An 18,930-nucleotide genomic window follows, 5' to 3' on the forward strand; every position below is an offset into this window, starting at 1 on the left:
CTTTACAAGCTTTTTAAGAAAGCGCAGTGCCTAGTACAACACACGTCAGAGTAGAACTAGTCCCTGCTGGCTATTTTAATAAGGGAAGTATACTGCATAAGTATACTGTTTGCATTTGGACATGTCGTATTCCTGTTGCTGGTACCATTGACTGCTTGGTGAAGATGAGCCCAGGCAGCATCTGAGATGAACTGTGGAGCCCAACTTTGTCACGGATTTCTTTACATTGTTTATATTTCAGACGTATCGATCGAGTACTTTGGATAACCCTATTTATGACCTAGCAGATCACACCAATTTAAAAATCTTTTTACTTGAGATTACAATATAGAGAGGTATGCATATACACAATATAACTCAATAGCATAGACTGATCTCCGTACATGGAACACAAACATTACAACTGAAAATGTTCCACATTTGCAAAATGTGTTTAATTTCCACTGAGCTCTGCTCATCAAAGGGTTTTAATTTGTTACACAAACACAGGCTTAATAGATGGGAACATAAATAATAGGAGAGGGCAAGCTGGCTTCTTCATGGCTTAGGGAACTCAAAATGTAAAGAATAAAGCTGAACACCAATTGTTGCACAGACAATAAGGGCACAAAAGAAAAGGTTCATGGCCAAACAGGTCATTTTCAAAGGAATACAAGATGTTGATAAAAACAAAACACACTAGTGGCACAACATCAAAAATAAGACAATTGTGTAAACGTATTATGGCTCAAAATAAGAGAACACATTATACTATATTATTCAGTAAACGTTCTGCAAAATGTAACAAGCAAAAACTAAAGCATGCCTAAAGACTTAGTAAAAATATTATGGCATGTGGTAAAAGCTCTCTTAGCCAATCAAGAGACTAGAACCAGAAGTAGAGCCTTTAGAGGACCAGTCAACTAGTAAAAAGAAGTTGAAACCGATCTATACTTGAGAGAATTTAAACGGTAATTAATTGACAAACCTATTTTGCTAACCATAGAAAGTCATTAGGCTCTCCAATAAACAATAAACCTCTAAAAGAGTTGGTATAAAAGATGTGTGGCAGCGCTGAAAGGGTATAAACTGTAGACAATTGTGCAAAGAGCAACGGATTATAAAATATAGGTGTATAATAAAAAGTCCAATGATATAATAAAAAATTCTTCCACTGATGTGCAAAAGCCTGTGTGCTATTTCTTTAAACAACCTCCATGTCCAGAGTGCTCCCACCACCACATGCAATGCTCGCTCACCTCCTTTACATGACCCTGCAGGGCGGCAAACTCGCCTTGCATTCTGTGCAAACACTCCCTCCAGGGAATCCTCAGTAATCTTTGATGGCTTAAGGAATAGAAAGCGATCTATAACTGGTATGCGTTCCTTCCACTGTGCTGCTTCAAATCTTAATCCACATTTACTTTACCATTCAGATACAGAGTGTGGGCTGACCATGACCAAGCTGCATTGCTCTAAATGGAGCAGAGAAAAGTGAGGTCAGAATTTGGCTGCAATGTCCGACAGGGATGTCTTAAAATGTACTACATGGATGGGAAGAAATGAGGCAAAGGATTCCATAAGTCTTTAGCTGTCCAGCATGTTGCAGTATAGCAGCAATATGCTGCAGAGACTACTTTTATCCTAAAGAGAACAGCATGCCGTTTCCAAAAATACAGAGGTTATGGCAGCTAGCTTCTGCCATAACCCCAGTATTTAACATCCGAGTACTGTGGTACATGTACGGCAATTTGTGTAAAGTGGTTAAAGTGCCTCTGATTAACACCAAAAAAAGTTCAGCTGTTCTAGTAGGCCTTTCCTGGTATTTTCTTAGTCGCATCCTACAGCAAAAGCCATGGTCCTTAGAAGGCTTCCAAAGCATCAGAGGGATCTCATTGTTAAAAGGTATCAGTCAGGAGAAGGGTACGAAAAAATTTCCAAAGCAATAAATATACCATGGAACACGGTGAAGATAATCATCATAAAGTTGGGACAATATGGCACAACAGTTCTATAGCCAAGAACTAGATGTCCCTCCAAAATTGATGAAAAGATAAGAAAACGGGTTAGGGAGGCTGCCAAGAGGCCTACAGCAACATTAAAGGAGCTGGAGGAATATCTGGCAAGTACTGGCTGTGTGGTACATGTGACAACAATCTGCCATATTCTTCATATGTCTGGGCCATGGGGTAGAGTGGAAAGATGGGAGCCTTTTCATACAAAGAAAATATTCAAGCCTGGCTAAATTTTGCAAAAACACATCTGAAGTCTTCCAAAAGCATATGGAAAAACATGTTATGGTCGGCTGAAACCAAGGTTGAACTTTTTGGCCATAATTCCAAAAGATTTGTTTGGCGCAAAACCAACACTGCACATCACCAAAACAACACCATATACCATGTGGAGCATGGTGGTGGCAGCATTATGCTTTAGGGCTTTTTTCTTCAGCTGGAACAGGGGTTTTAGTCAAGGTAGAGGGAATTATGAACAGCTCCAAATAAAAGTCAATATTGGCACAAAACCTTCAGGTTCTGCTAGAAAGATGAACATGAAGAGGAACTTGATCTTTCAGCATGACAACGACCCAAAGCATACATCCACAGGAATGGCTTCACCAGAAGATGATTAAAGTTTTGGAATGGCCCAGCCAGTGCCCAGACCTTAATCTGATTGAAAATATGTGGGGTGAGCTAAAGCGGGCTGTGCACAGGAGATGCCCTCACATACTGACAGATTGATAGTGTTTTTGCAAAGAGTGGGCAAATATTGCAAAGTCCAGATGTGCCATGCTCATAAGACTCATACCCAAAAAATTAAATCAAAAGGTGCACACTTATGCAACCATTTTTCTCTTCCCTATACTAAAATATTTCAGTTTGTTGTTCAACTGTTGTACAGTTTATAGGTCACATTAAAAGGTGGAAAAGTTCTGAAATGATTTATCTTTGTCTCATTTTTTTACATCACAGAAACTTGACATTTTAGCAGGGGTGTGTAGACTTTTTATATCCAGTGTAGCTGCATTTATTTGTGCCTATTCAATCTGCCTAGTATAACTAAGGAAAACCTGTACCAAGAGGAAAATGGAGGCTACCATTGATGAACCTTTGAAAATGATCACGGTCGTGCTGACTGGGTTCATTATTTTGGGTCGCTGTCCTTGAAAAAACTGAGATCAAGGGTCTTCAAACTACAGCCGCTGTGCCAAATCTGACATGTTGTGAGATTTAATTTGGCCCTTTGATGTAAGAGTCGACTCTGATGCAAAGGGGGCACTGATGGGCACAATTTTATTTAAAATGTGTTTATTTGGTTATACTGGCATTTTTCTCTGTCACTCTAATTTCTTCCTGACTACCAAAAAAGTCAGAGTAAACCATACCGATTGATTTGAATTTGATTAACTCATTTATAAATATGATTGTTTTTTTTTCGGGCCATGAATAATTGCAAAACCTACAATGTGGCCCATGATCTCCATATTTGTTTCCAGGTCCATGCCTAAAAAAGTCCTGAAGCCACTGGATTAGTATGACGGCCAGGCTATGAACATTTTCTCTCATTTTAGATTTAAGTGCCACAGAACTGACAAAGGGCTGCAAACGCCCTCCTGGCCTTTGTGATAACACAAGAGGAGTAACATCTCACACACCATAGAAATATCGGTCTTTAAATAAGCCCGAAGTTTAAGATTTAAGTACCAGACTGAATAACTTTACACACTTTTCAACACAGAAAGGAATATATCCTATTATTGTCTATTTATAGCGGATTTTCCTTGTCAGAAGACGTTACGGTATTCAAACTGCAGAGCTATAGTTAGGATTTGACAGCATGGAGATAGCTTGCTCTCAATAAGCATTTGAACAATAGAAAGTTTTTTTTCAGTTACTGTATTTTCATGGGAACACTGTCCCTGTTTGCAACATGAATGCTCATTAATCCCCAAATGCAGTGCTCGATTATCTTCTGTAATGTGAATTTGCATACCACAGCTCCACCAAATGACCTGAATGAATGGGAACCAGTAATTATAGCTAGAGGGTGAGAGAATCGGGGAGAATGTAAGTCAAGACTCTTTATGCAGAGGAGCCATTAAGGACAATTCACAAATAAAAACACTAGTCTTTCTTAGGGTGGAAAAGTAGTAGAACACCTGGCACATAGCCCAGATGCTTAGGATAATTACCTGAACACCCATCCTTTAAGATAACATGTTAGGGCTTGATAACTCAAACCATTCATCTCCATCATAGCTTCCCATTTGCTTTTCCACTCATGAAAGCCTTTTATTTTCCCAGGAGGGAAACAATTATCTTAGATAAAAGAATGTATCCTTCATGGTAACATGAATGGAAAACACAGAGATGACGTGGATGGCTGACTTATCGCTGCTTCTGCCTTCAAGCTGTAGATGTTCAGTATTGATGTCCTCAGACAGGTAGCTGCAATTCAGCATATGGTGATCTTTCACACCAAATGTCTGATGGCTTCAACAGACTGGTTACAGCAACACTTAGAAATACAAAATGATTTACAGCTACCCCCTGGTAACAAGTCGTGAATTTTATTTTATTTTGGTCAATGTGCAGATGGAGTTTATAACAGGCAAACACTACTTACGTATCCTATTGGATACTCTGGCCCAGATTCACAAAGACTTACGACGGAGTATCTCCAGATACGCTGTCATAAGTCCGAATGGCCGCCATCGTATCTATGCGCCTGATACATAGAATCAGTTACGCATAGATTTGGCCAAGATACGAGCGGCGTAAGTCTCCTACGCCGTCGTATCTTGGGTTGCAATAATTACGCTGGGCGCTAGGTGGCGCTTCCTTGCTTTCCGCGTCGAATATGTAAATGAGCAAGATACGCCGATTCACGAACGTACGTCACAATTAGTTACGCCGTTTACGTAAGATATACGCCGGCGTAAAGATAAAGCTGGTCTCAAAATATGGACGCCGGAACAAACGTATCTTTTTACGTCGTACGCGAATATGGCAAAAACAAAAGAACAAAAGCTGGACAGCCGCACTCCAAAATTTTCTTTAAAAGAGATGTCTTTATTTTCAACTGTGCATACAGTCACTGCAAGCCCACAAAAATCAGTATGGCCAACATTTCGCACTGGCGTCAGTGCTTAGTCATACTGATTTTTGTGGGCTTGCAGTGACTGTATGCACAGTTGAAAATAAAGACATCTCTTTTAAAGAAAATTTTGGAGTGCGGCTGTCCAGCTTTTGTTCTTTTGTTTTTGCCATTACCGCATTGCCAGCACCCTGGTGGTTCAACAACCCCTGATCATCACGAGGCTCACCTGGAGCGGTGAGAATTATGTCTGTGTGTCGTACGCGAATAGGGCTGTGCGTAAATTAAGTTCACGTCACAGGCATTGAGCCGACGTATCTTTGGGCGTAAATACGACATGATATTGAGCATGCGCCATTCGTTAAGCCATGCATCTACATGGGGTCAAGCCTTATTTAAATACAACACGCCCCCTACCAGCCTACTTTGAATTACGCGCGCTTACGCCTGCCCATTTACGTTACGCCGCCGTAACTTAGGACGCAAGTGCTTTGTGAATACAGCACTTGCCTCTCTAAGTTGCGGCGGTGGCGTAGCGTAAATACGATACACCCGCGCAACGTAGATCGGCCGTACGTGAATCTGGGCCCATGTGTGTTACACAATCAAAGCACCTAAAAGAAGTAACATTTGAAAATAAAATCAAATAATTGTCAACTTCATCTCCTGCTCAGAACTACTCTAAAAAATGATTTGGTTGCTCCAGGTTACCCAACCTTGTACAGTATAACTGATCCTTTCATTTTCTAATTCTATAAACCTGTGGATAATGGTAAAACTTTGCAGGGATCTCAAACTGGTGGCCCTGCACCATGGGAGTCATGCTTCTAACCGTCAGCCTTGCAAAGCCTAATGGGACTTGTAGTTTCGCAACAGCTGGAGGGCCGCGAGTCAGACCCCTGGATTAAGGCCTCATTCACACAGACAGAAAACGTTTCTTTTAGACCTTGTTCACACAGGGCCTACATAAATCATGGCCCCATACAAAAAATTAAGGGTCTGGTAGGTCCTCATCTGCTGTCAGCTGCAAGGAGTGCAGGCAGGGAAAGCGCTTGTCCAAGCTCCACAGAAGTCAGGAGTAGGAGTAGAAGCAGCCTCAGCCTAGGCTCTGTCCAGGCCACACCACTGACGCGTTTTAAGTCACAGGGAACAGAAACTGTACCCCATGGAGGGTTGTGTTTACATGCAGAGGAATGCAAGGGTGTTCCATGCACCCACCCCCCCCCCCCCCCCCGCAGCAAGCATATTGCTGTCAATAGGGATGCAACAGCAGCACGGACACAGCCATTGCCAGGGCCACGAACATGGATGTCACATTGAGAGCAACAACTATGTCTGTGCAGATGCTGCATCTCAATTGAAAGTAATGGGATTGTCTGCACAAGGTTACAGAAACACCTCTGTATCCTTGTAGAGGTAAACATGGCCCTCCACAGGGGAATGGTTATGCATGTCCCGTTGAATGATGCCTTAGAGATATTTTTATTTTTTTGCTCTGAACACAGCTCTATTTCAGCTAATGTGTTAATGCAGATTGTGCAATTTAGTTTGTACTTCAGAGGTGCATTCATAAAAAGAAAAAAATGCCTTAAACCTGCATTTAGAAAAGAGCATACTGGCATAAACAAATTGCAGGGGCCAGAATATTTTAGCCAACAGAAGGATTTTCCTCGTACACACTTCTAAACATATACACCTGTAATAAGTGCATACATGCGCAGAATTACGCACCAAAAAAAGCTTGTTTTTTGGCAGCTTCTGGTAGAAAGATTCCATGTAGCTAGGATTATTTAAAAAAGACTGTGTATATGAAGCCTATCAATTCTGGTGAAGTTCTGCACAAAAGGCCTCCCAATATCTGGAGTACCATCAAACCTCCAGAGACAAAAAAAAAAAAAAGACAAAAAAGAAAATGACGAAAAAAAGGGTAGAAAACTTCCCATAATGACCAGTCGGATTATTTGCATCATGTTACACAAGGATAAAGAGTGACAATAAATGGTTCTTTTAGTTTTGTTCATGAGCAGTCTTCTGCAAAGACAAACATTCTCTCTGTAGTTGGCAATTTTGCAGTGACCGTCTTTATATACCCTCCCAGTCAAAAGTACAAAAATATGTTTACTTTCATTCAGTTTACAGAAGTAGTGTTGCTTTAATGGCTCGGATTCCTAACACAGAACACAGTGAGGTATAAATACAGAGACTGCGCCAGAGGAACATGTCCATTTAACCCTTCAGGAAGAAAGGTATGACATGTCAAATACAAGCACTAGACCCAACAACCAGACAGCAGACAAAAGACAGGGTAACCCGTATACACATTGTTAACACAATATTCAAATGTTTTCAACAGACTTTCTGCAGCAAACTATAGAGAATTCACAAAACCTGCCTTTAACCACTTAAGCCCCGGACCTTTAGGCAGCTAAATGCCCAGGCCAGGTTTTGCGATTCGGCACTGCATCGCTTTAACAGACAATTGCGCGGTCGTGTGACGTGGCTCCCAAACAAAATTGGCGTCCTTTTTTTTTTTTGGTGGTATTTGATCACCTCTGCGGTTTTTATTTTTTGCGCTATAAACAAAAATAGAGCGACAATTTTGAAAAAAAATGCAATATTTTTTACTTTTTGTTATAATAAATATCGCCCAAAAACATATCTAAAAAAATGTTTTTCCCTCAGGCCGATACGTATTCTTCGACCTATTTTTAGTAAAAAAAAATCGCAATAAGCGTTTATCGATTGGTTTGCGCAAAATGTATAGCGTTTACAAAATAGGGGATTGTTTTATTGCATTTTTATTAATTATTTTTTTTTTTACTACTAATGGCGGCGATCATCGATTTTTTTCGTGACTGCGACATTATGGCGGACACTTCGGACAATTTTGACACATTTTTGGGACCATTGTCATTTTCACAGCAAAAAATGCATTTAAATTGCATTGTTTATTGTGAAAATGACAGTAGCAGTTTGGGAGTTAACCACAGGGGGCACTGTATGAGTTAGGGTACACCTAGTGTGTGTTTACAACTGTAGGGGGGTGTGGCTGTAGGACCGACGTCATCGATCGAGTCTCCCTTATATAAGGGATCACTCGATCGATACGCCGCCACAGTGAAGCACGGCTCTCCCCGTTCTTCAGCTCCGGGGAGCGATCGCGACGGAGCGACTATAAACAAATAGCCGCGCCGTCGTCCCGGATCGCTCCCCGAGGGAACCCGACCGCCGCATGTAGCGGGGGGGTCCCGATCGGACCCCCCACCCGCTAGAAGGCAAGGACGTACATGTACGCGCCATTCTGTGGATGTACATATACATGCGGCGGTCGGGAAGTGGTTAAAATGCTAACAGTTGTTCTAATCTGAAAAGGCTTATATGGAACATTTTCCAGAATCTGTATCTTTGCCTAGTAAACATTATAGTTATGTATTAGGCATGGGCTCTAACAGTGTGCACTTACAGTATTTACCGTGTCTAAACCCCCTTGGTCCCGTTTGATTGTGTAGTGTGAGTGCCCTGTATCATGTCCAGGAAAGGTCAATAATACCTTGCCTGGGACCACTTGGAAGAGGAGGTCCCAGGCACGGTTGACTTGCGGCACGGTTTGCACTCACACTGAAGTGCCTGTGCATAGAACTCTCCATAGATCACAAGTAGGAATGAGCTCTGGTGTGTTTGCACAGTCCATGTGCAGAGCCCGCCAGGAAGTCGGCATCGCGCTGTGCTAATCACAGGCAGGGAGACATTTCCCCGATCTCTCCTGCCGGGAAATGGCTCCCTGCCTGTGATTAGCGCAGCACGGTGCCGACTGTGCGAACACGCCGGAGCTCATCCTTAATCACGAGTACAGAAGCAGGGACCACTGTCTTCTGGATAAGGGGGAAAGGGGACAATCAAACTCGGTTCAGTTTAACCATGTCTAGTGTTAATGCACCATCAAATGCAGAATCTAATAACAACTAGTTAAATATAGGCATATAGCTTATATTAGGCCTAAAAAAGTTATTAAGTGGAAAATATATATATTATCCTTCTTTACATAAATTAGTTCCATGGTCACTGCTCCATATAGGAATGTTAAACTTGTCCAAACAAATGAACCCCAGGAATACCTGCATATGTTACTACACAGGGAATGGAGATTAGATAAAGGTCTCCCTTATCTGCCTCACACTCTAACAAAGATGACAAGACCACAGAATGGTGGATAAACATCTCTTAACATTTGTTGCCTGCAACCACAGCAAAATGTCACACTATTAATGAATCAAGCTAATTCGATATACATAAGAGCATTTAGGCTGAGAAAAGGCCAATTCTAGACAGTGTTGTGGAGTAACCTGGCTCTGTGAATACAAGGCGAAGGAAAAATGGAATAGCCGTACTAAACTTATTATAAAAAAAACTTTAACAGTAATATTGTGAATCCCACAGAGAAATGTATCCACATGAATAAATCGTTTTAGAATCAATGCTACATATAAAATAACTCCAACATATAGAGAAAACCCTGCCTCCACCTGCATATATTATACAGTATATATATATATACATACACACACATACTATATATATATATATATATATATATATATATATATATATATATATATATATATATATATATATATATATATATATATATATATATATATATATATATATATATATATATAAAGAATCCTGTATTCTAGTGTCGCTCGTCTTTGTATCTGCTGGTTACTTGCAGAGATGGTAATAATAAATATATATATATATTATATATTTATTATTACCATCTCTGCAAGTAACCAGCAGATACAAAGACGAGCGACACTAGAATACAGGATTCTTTTCATCATCACTTGTGAGTATATACAGCATTAAATTGTCGGCAAGTCAAAATTTGTATGATAATAAAAGCACTTTTTATGGTGCTAGTTGTAATGCTCACAGGGCCAATTTAAAAGATGGCTGCAATTTATCTACCTGTAAATTCATATTCCATTTTTTAACCGCTTTATGACCTGCATGGGAAACAACCTTCCTGTCCAGGCCATTTTTAGTTTTCATCACCGTCATACTATGAATGACAATTACTCAGTCACCTTACCCCTTTACGCTGCACCCCAGTCCTTTAAGAGAATTTAAATGCGAGGAGACGGAGGTAGGCATTCTGAACTTGTGAATGCCGTGATTGGTTGTCACAACGGTCACACAATTGGAAGCTCCCAGTCGCAAGTATGCATCAGGAGCTGCCCAAGGCTGTGCTGAGCACACTCTCAGCACGGAATAGCTGCTCCCCATCGGTGCATACATGTGGCCACTCTGGGTTAAAGCTCACACGTCCAGCGGCCATACAGCTTGTGGGTACAGATCAAAATCCTTTGTTTGGGCTAAGCTAGCCCAAACAAACAGTTTCCATTACAGAATAATGTGGCCACTGGGTGTGCTGTAACACAAAGCTTTCTCTGATTGGCATCTATTTATTTTTTTCAGATTTAGTTTAGGTTTAGATTTTCTTTAAACTACAGTAGTCAGGGCTGCCATAGTAAAGCTGTGCAGATGGCTTGGTTGAATAGGTTCTGTAGGTGATTTCATACACATGTCTGGCACACTAGAATCCTGAACTTTCATACTCAAAGCTGGTCCAATAAAGTTCATATGACAACCTCCACCTGCCAATCAGAGGTAGCATTGTATTCACTGATAAAAATACAAAGCTTCTCCTGAATGTCAGAGAAGCATTAAGCCTGACTCTTTATATCCAACAGCAGATGGGAAGTTGCCTGCACAGCGCTGCTAATGAAACTAGTCCATTAAAGCATACCCTGCAGCCACATCATTTTGCAATAGAAATAGTTAGTTAGGGCCAGCCTGGCCCATATAAGAAATATGACCTAGTTAGTGGCTCTAGACAACATCCTAAGTTTTCTTTTCAATGCGTTTTTATAACACTTAAGCAAACGATGTGTACCCGCTCATGCTGCTCGACATACTCTAGAAAAGCAAATCTTAATTTATATAATGTCCGACACTGCAGAAAGATAACCTACACCTCAAAGGGCTCATATCGCAGAGTTTGAAGCTTCAGGTAAGTAGTGGCAGTCCGTCCATAGGGGGCGCATGGGCATCTGGCACCCTACATGTGGGGCACAGGACACATGGATTTTAATGGGGGGTTTTTTAAGCCCATAATTAGAGCCTGAGGCTCTAATTAGCTTCAATAAAGGGTGGACTCGGGGCCCAGAGCACTGCGACAAAAGACAATATTTGCTTGTCTATCTGATTCTCCTCCCAGCCAAACCCCAGACCAGATTGGCGGATCGCCTCATTCCCAGATTTTTATGAGAGAAGAGACCCCATTGATATCCTATGTCATAAACCTGGGGTTCGGCATTTGTGTACACTGAGTCACGCTTACACAGCTCAGCATACTTTTACAGCATGGTTCTGAACTGTGATGATGTGACTGCTATGCGCACATGCAGGAGTGATGTCATAGTGGTCTAACCAATCCTGTGGCCGGAGATAGGAGACCCAGAGGCAAACCGAAAAAAGATGGAAGTGCTCTTAACCGACTTAAGCGCAGAGAGTGCAGTGCTGGAGGGAAATTTCTTGCCAGAGAAGTCTGCCTTAAACTGCTAATATGCGGACACTAGGGCTAAAAGCTCACGTGGACCATTTATCTATTTATTTTTTGCAGATTTAGTTTAGGTTTAGATTTTCTTTAAACTACAGTAGTCAGGGCTGCCATAGTAGAGCTGTGCAGATGGCTTGGTTGAATAAGTCCTGAAAAGTGATTTCATACACATGTCTGGCACACTGGAATCCTGAACTTTCATACTCAAAGCTGGTCCAATAAAGTTGATTAGAATAAAACTTGGCAAAAAACACAATATTGTAAAAAATTGGGCAACTTCATTAAAATTACCTGAAACATTTTCAGCCATTCTTGAAGGCCAGTGGGTGGTTGCACTGATGTAATTCTACGTCTTTGCTGACCTTGTCCATTTGCCGCCCGTAGGTCACCAAATGTCGTAGGCGTTGCTGAACATGGCACAAGACCTGCAGTACTACATACACAAAAAAAACCATGAATTAATAAATCTGAGCACTTACAGCTAGTCAATATTGCAGACATCATAAAGTGAGTTTTCCACTTTGAACAAGCAGAAACCCCCTGCACTCATTTACTCCTGTGGACAGAATTGTAGGTCTGTCTGGAGGGTGGATTTAAGCACCTATATGCTGGCTGGGGCGGTCACAGCTTTCTGGCAAGTATGACAAAATTAAGTCTCAGAAGCTCCCCTGATTCATTGCTATGAATGAAGACTGAGTTTATGTGACAAAAAGTAGAGATTTGATTGACAAGGGTCAAAAGTGGGAAGGCTTATTTTTTTTAATGTGGCAATTCAAAATATTATTCTGACTACATTAAGAGAATATATAATCCTTTTACACCGGCCCCAGAAACTCACTGCCCATTATTCCTAACCCATGTAAAGGCACAGACTATATGCAGTTTTGATGAAAGTGATCAACTTTCAACCATATTTTTAGATAGTGGAGGGAAGATAAAGATGGGCACAAGCGATGGTCAATTTCAGTGCAGGCCATTAAACAGTTAGAAAACTTTTGCATCATGGAAGGAGACCATGTAAAGGTGGTCACAGGCTAGGGTCCATTAAGTTGTAAGATGATTAACCTATCACTAAGTGGGAATAAAATAGAACACGAGAAGGAAACTACAAACATGTACGTCTACCATGATAGCATTTTGAAACAGTAATTCTGAATCACCGTCATTGTATGTCGGCCGCTTTAAGACCACTAGGAGGCGCAAACGTGGCGCGGGAGCCGAAATGTGTTTATTTATTGTTGGGGTTATTATGGCAGAAAGTTAAAAAAAAAAAAAAAGGTTTTTTTTTCAAAATTCTCCCTCTTTTTTGTTTATAGTGAAAAAAAAAAAAAAAGCAGGAGGTGATCAAATACCACCAAAACAAAGCTCTATATGTGGGGGTGAAAGAAAGTCAATTTTGTTTGGGTACAACGTCGCACAACCACAAAATTGTCAGTTAAAGAGACGCAGTGGCGTTTTTTCAATAGAAAGGCCTGGTCATTAAGGGGGCAAATCCTTTCCGATCTTTAATTGGTAAAATGATAAACATGATTTCCAAAATATTTAAATGTCTACAAATGTATGCTTTCCTGAAAAATGTCCTCCTCCTTACTGCATCATTTGGAAATCTGCATTAACCTTGTCTAATTTACACACACACTTTATTTACTTGCAGACCGAGAAAAGCTGTCTTGATAGAGGCAGTTTAAATTGTCACTCAAACTCAGTGCACTGGGCGAGGATGTCGCGCTTCTCAAGCATGTAATCAATTTCCCAAGCATGTACATTTATAGTGAACATTCCCAACGGGCATGTACTCAACTCCTCACTAATTCGACACTTTGCCCTATGCTGTTCACAGCAGATTGTCAGATATACTGCAACACAGGAAAGGGTTAAAAGCAAAACCAATTCAACTGATGACTGGCATTTGCTTCCAAGTTTATTTCTGCAATCCATTTCATCATCGATTTCACACACAGCGGATGCGCAACATTAGATTTACATGTAAACATACAAAGTGTGTTTGCACAAACAGAATTCAGTATGAAGAAGGTGCCGTGTGTGATCATATGAGGAGATGTCATCCCCACGGTCTCCATATCTTGATGCAATTGCCACCATTTAATTTTGCAGGTGATTAGCACCACTGGAATCCTCTGAGGGTAGGCAATCCCAAGTGACACATTCATATACCGAGCTCCCACTGCAATAATATGTTTGCATTTAAGTATATTTTAAGAGAGGTACACTTTGGGGTTAATAAAAGATTTCTATAAGGCTTTAAAGCTTTAATGAATTATACTATACTGATTGCTCCTCTGGGAAATCAGTTGGCAAAAGTGTTTCAAGACATAAACAAGGCTTTAAACTGCAGGTGATGCAATATTGGATAGGGGGGGGGGGAACCCTGAAAAAGCTATATGAATGACAATTTTTTTAAAAAAGTTTAAAAAAGTTATCCGATACAACACAATGAGGGGAATTTACAAAGATGAGAGCAGACAGAATCTAGAACAGTTATGCTTGGCAACCAATCCACATCTATCTTTCATTTTCAAAGCTGATCTTAAACTGAGGCTAGGAACCGATTGGTTCCTTGACACAGCTGCTTCAGTTTTAGTAAATCCCCCCCAATGTATATTTGTAAAGAACTGGGCTGACTAATACTGAATACACAGGGGCCACTTGCACAGTTAAACCAGCATGTTGTGGGTTAAGTGAAATAATCTGTGTTGGGTCTTGCCACTGCAGGGAACTGTAAGGCCATGCAAATTTCAGAGTGAAGTGATTAAGTGTGACTGTAGAGGACAACTGTGCCAAGTGGCAGTGACAGTGGGAAGCGGGCAGAGGAGAAGAAGCATCAAAGAATAGCTCAGTCTTCTTTCCGCTGTGTTAGGTGCAGCTTTGGACTCCTGAATGCAAATAAGCACCTTGATTTTTGAAGTCACATGGAATTTATTGTTGAGGCAGCACATCAATGGCTTGGGCTGGTAAATCTTTAGAACAGAAAGGTGAACAAGAACCTGCCAAATATGAAGGCACCTGCAGTAATGTAGCTATACAAGCCCTGTCACTGGTCAAATCTCTGCATGCAGCATGATCTTCTCAAAGAAATCCACCCACTGCAGGCAATTTCCAATTAATGTAGTCACACGCTAAACGTCATATAGATCGCCAGAAAGGTTTTACAAAGAGTTGCATTTTCTGCATGGTTAAAATGGAAAACACAGAGGAAAACGAGTACAATTCTAATTGGTATGATAAACAGTACTGACAGAAATAATAACAGCCTATCAGAATTTCCATTATCTTAGCTTTTAAATGCAAGATCTTCTAATAGTAAAAGTGGACTATGTTTTTTTCTCAAACAACTTTGCCTACATCTTGTAAACTTGGATTTTTTTTTTTTTTTTTTTTTTTAACAGAGCCACCAATTAATCTGCTATTATTCACAACTAGAATCTACCCTCTGGAGCAGAAATGAAAGCAAAGCTGTGTTCAAATGAGAGAAGAAGCTGAGCAGCTGGTGAGACAGGATGTACACTCCAGTCATGGCCAAAGCCGCTATTATTGAATAGAATTACCTTGTGTACTCTGAGCCTTTGCAGGGTTTCTTCCCCAAAGAGAAAGCGCGGACCTCGGATCCATGGTCCAACTTTCTCTTCATCTGAAAATAAAGACAAGGAGAAAAAAAGGCATAAAATTGTGTGTCCAACAACCATGAAAGAAAGGTAAATGCACTGGGGACAGGTTGAGAGAGTATTCAAATATTAATTGCATTTTATTACACTTTCCCACATATCAGTACATCGCTAATGTAGATGAGATCAAAATACTGTACCACATTAAGTTAATACACAATCAAACATTTAAATGTTTACAACAAAGTATGAAACGGCATTAAATGCAGCAATTTGTGTACAGCTTTGTATATTATAATACATGATGGTTTATTGTAAAGATACAACAAAACTACAAAGTATCATTTGTAGGGCTCACCCAAATATCACATGTGTTCCTATATGCAGGGTACTGGCTATTTCAGGCAGTCCTATTGTACTACAGCTGTAATAGCCACATTCAGAATACCTGTTGCATGTTTTTAAACCACAGTAGGCAGAATTGTATATACTTAATATTCCAGGCTAATTTCCACTTTAAAGATAAAAAGAAAAAATATTAGATGTATGGCAGTGGTCTACTGAGATATCTAAGGGTTATTTTTTTTAAGCAATTTAGAATTTGCTCATCAAAAAAAAAAAAAAAAAAAGCAGCTTGCCCTCCCTTTATATGGCTGTGACCTGCCATACTGTGGGAAGGGCGACCGCTGTGAGGACTCATGTTTAACTGCGCTTTGCCACCATGAGGTCCTTCTTCCAGAGATGAAAGGTCTTGTTTTACAATGATGCAGCCTCATCACTCATTTTACATCAACAAGTGTCAGAAATTAGCTGGCGACTTCTTGAACAAGTACCACCACTGGGATCAGACAGGTTCCCACCACAAAGGTCTGCTCTTTCTAATTACTGTTCCAAGTCATTAAATGAGGGACAACCCCAGGGACCAGGATGAGAAGGCAGGATTCCCACATGATATAGCATTTTGTTTTAAGACACCGAAGCACATCTGCTTCAAATGTTATGTGGGCAACTCAGAGAACTTACAGCAAACGACCAACAATCATGTTCATATCATGGGACTTACTAACCTACATGGTGATGTTAAAAAATACATAAAGTGATGACGCACAGCACAGCCGTAGCGATCGTACTGCAGTACATTTTACTGAAGAGAATTAAAAATTAAATCAACTGAGCAGAAATCAAAGCTTTGTATTTTATACCTCTGAATACAGATGGAAATGTCCTGTAAAGTTACTAAACAGAATCCACCACATTGCCAGACACTGGGCAACATTAGCATTCAGCACCATGCCCTCCTGCCGCTTAACCTTGTCGGAAAGGGGTAACTATAACCTGTGGACTGAAACTTCTCCAGCCTTAGATCCATCTCACTCCTGGAGAAGCCATATGCCAGTTTAGTGCCAAACAAAGGCGCTGCCCATGCAGAGGAAAAAAACAGACCCTTCAGCATCCTAGGGTCATTATGTACACAGACACACAGAGCAGATCTCACCCTTCTCTACCCAAAAGATGCCTTACTTCTCAACAACTTGTCCTTCTCCATCACCCCTTCCTAGTCATCAGAAGCAGCAGCAGCACAAAGAGTGGCAATGCGTTATTTTAACCTTGCCAGGAAATCTTACCAGACTTGTCGGCAAATAGCTGGAGAAACGCTCCCATCCTGGAAGTTTACAATACTGCAAAGCTGCAGAAGGCATTTTTTATTAAGGCACGCTTCCCCGGATTGTGATCATCTATTCAGATCCTTGCCAGCATGAGTCCTTGGCACGTAGAAGAAGCAGGACGATACCTCCACACCCCGGGCAGCGATCGGACAAGTGGGATGCAGATGAAGGTGACCAGACGATGAGAGCACACCAGAGAGGAGCCAGCTTCCAGGGGAAATCTCATGCCAATGGATGTGTTCTGATCTGCATTGGGAATGCCATCTGCAGAACCAGGAGGGGAGGATGCTGGGTCTGTCTAATCAAACACCATCTCATCACCTTATTCTGCATCCCCATTACATCTCCCCCTTCATCACATCCAACGCAGACTTTCTCCTGTACTCAGCACATCCAGGCAGCACTTACTTTATAAAAGATCATTTTTAAAGTGCCGTAGAAGCCCATGATTCCGGGAGGTGGGTGAGTGTCGGTGTATTCCCTGATCAGCGGCTGCGTGCAATCAATCGTTGTGCAGAGAAGATCCCGTGTCCAGGTAGGTCTGACACACAGTCTGATGTGGACATGCTCGGACACGTTACCAGAAGAGAGCGGGCGGCTGGCTGGCTGGCTGGCAGCTCCAACTCCACACAGCAGCAGCAGCGATCACACTGGCAGAGTCAGGAGCCCTGCTGAGAGCAACTCCAGAGACTGAGCACGGGGGAGGGCGGAGCAGAGGAGGGGGTGGGGGCAGTACACCGAGGAGCCCCGCACTACCTCCGACACACTCATTTCTACCAACACTACACAGCGGGGACCACAACTCCCCCTCCTACAAGGAGCCGCAATGGTGCAGTCTGAGCTCCAGCTACACAGCCCACACATCAATTATATGGAGATTCGGGAAGGAGGGAGGGCTGAGGACATAGCCTGACATTCGCCCGGGGCTACCCAACAAAATCACCCTCCTCCTACATTGACAGCACAGCGTGCCCTCCGATCTCTGCCCGCATCACCATTATCATCTGCAACGCCCAGACACTCCAACACCTGAGCCCTGTCATCAGAGAGAGAGAGAGAGAGAGAGAGACAGACTTTCCCCCGATCACCTCCTTTGTATGGATCTCACCATCTGTCACACTGCACCCTCACATTACCTACTACTCCCCCATCACACTGCATACCTACTACTCTTCACACTGCACCCCTACATTACCTACTCTTCACCCCTACATTACCTACTACTCCCCCATCACACTGCATACCTACTACTCTTCACACTGCACCCCCCACATTACCTACTCTTCACACTGCACCCCTACATTACCTACTCTTCACACTGCACCCCTACATTACCTACTCTTCACACTGCACCCCTACATTACCTACTACTCCCCCATCACACTGCATACCTACTACTCTTCACACTGCACCCCTACATTACCTACTCTTCCCACTGCACCCCCGCATTACCTACTACTCCCCCATCACACTGCATACCTACTACTCTTCACCCCCCACACTACCTACTCTTCACACTGCACCCCTACATTACCTACTCTTCACCCCTACATTACCTACTACTCCCCCATCACACTGCATACCTACTACTCTTCACACTGCAACCCCCACATTACCTACTCTTCACACTGCACCCCTACATTACCTACTACTCCCATCACACTGCATACCTACTACTCTTCACACTGCACCCCTACATTACCTACTCTTCACACTGCAACCCTTCATTACCTACTACTCCCCCATCACACTGCACCCCTACATTACCTACTACTCTTCACACTGCATGCCCACATTACCTACTATTCACACTGCACCCCCACATTACCTACTACTCTTCACACTGCACCCCCACATTACCTACTACTCCCCCATCACACTGCACCCCCCACACTGCACCCCTACATTACCTACTACTCCCCCATCACACTGCACCCCTACA

The 18,930-nt window shown here is 41.9% G+C and overlaps 1 protein-coding gene across 2 annotated transcripts in view; it reads right to left on the reverse strand.

Moving 5' to 3' along the window:
- FBXW7 (F-box and WD repeat domain containing 7) overlaps positions 1-18,930 on the reverse strand; it is a 241,703-nt gene that overhangs the window by 24,360 nt on the left and 198,413 nt on the right. For both annotated transcript variants that reach the window (XM_040331902.1, XM_040331901.1), the window contains 2 exons: positions 15,265-15,347; positions 11,990-12,131 (listed from right to left, as the gene is read on the reverse strand). In XM_040331902.1, coding sequence (XP_040187836.1) covers positions 11,990-12,131; positions 15,265-15,347 — 225 coding nt within the window. The remainder of the gene's footprint in view (positions 1-11,989; positions 12,132-15,264; positions 15,348-18,930) is intronic.

Source organism: Rana temporaria, chromosome 1 (genome assembly GCF_905171775.1).
Source record: "Rana temporaria chromosome 1, aRanTem1.1, whole genome shotgun sequence".
Lineage (NCBI taxonomy): Eukaryota > Metazoa > Chordata > Amphibia > Anura > Ranidae > Rana > Rana temporaria.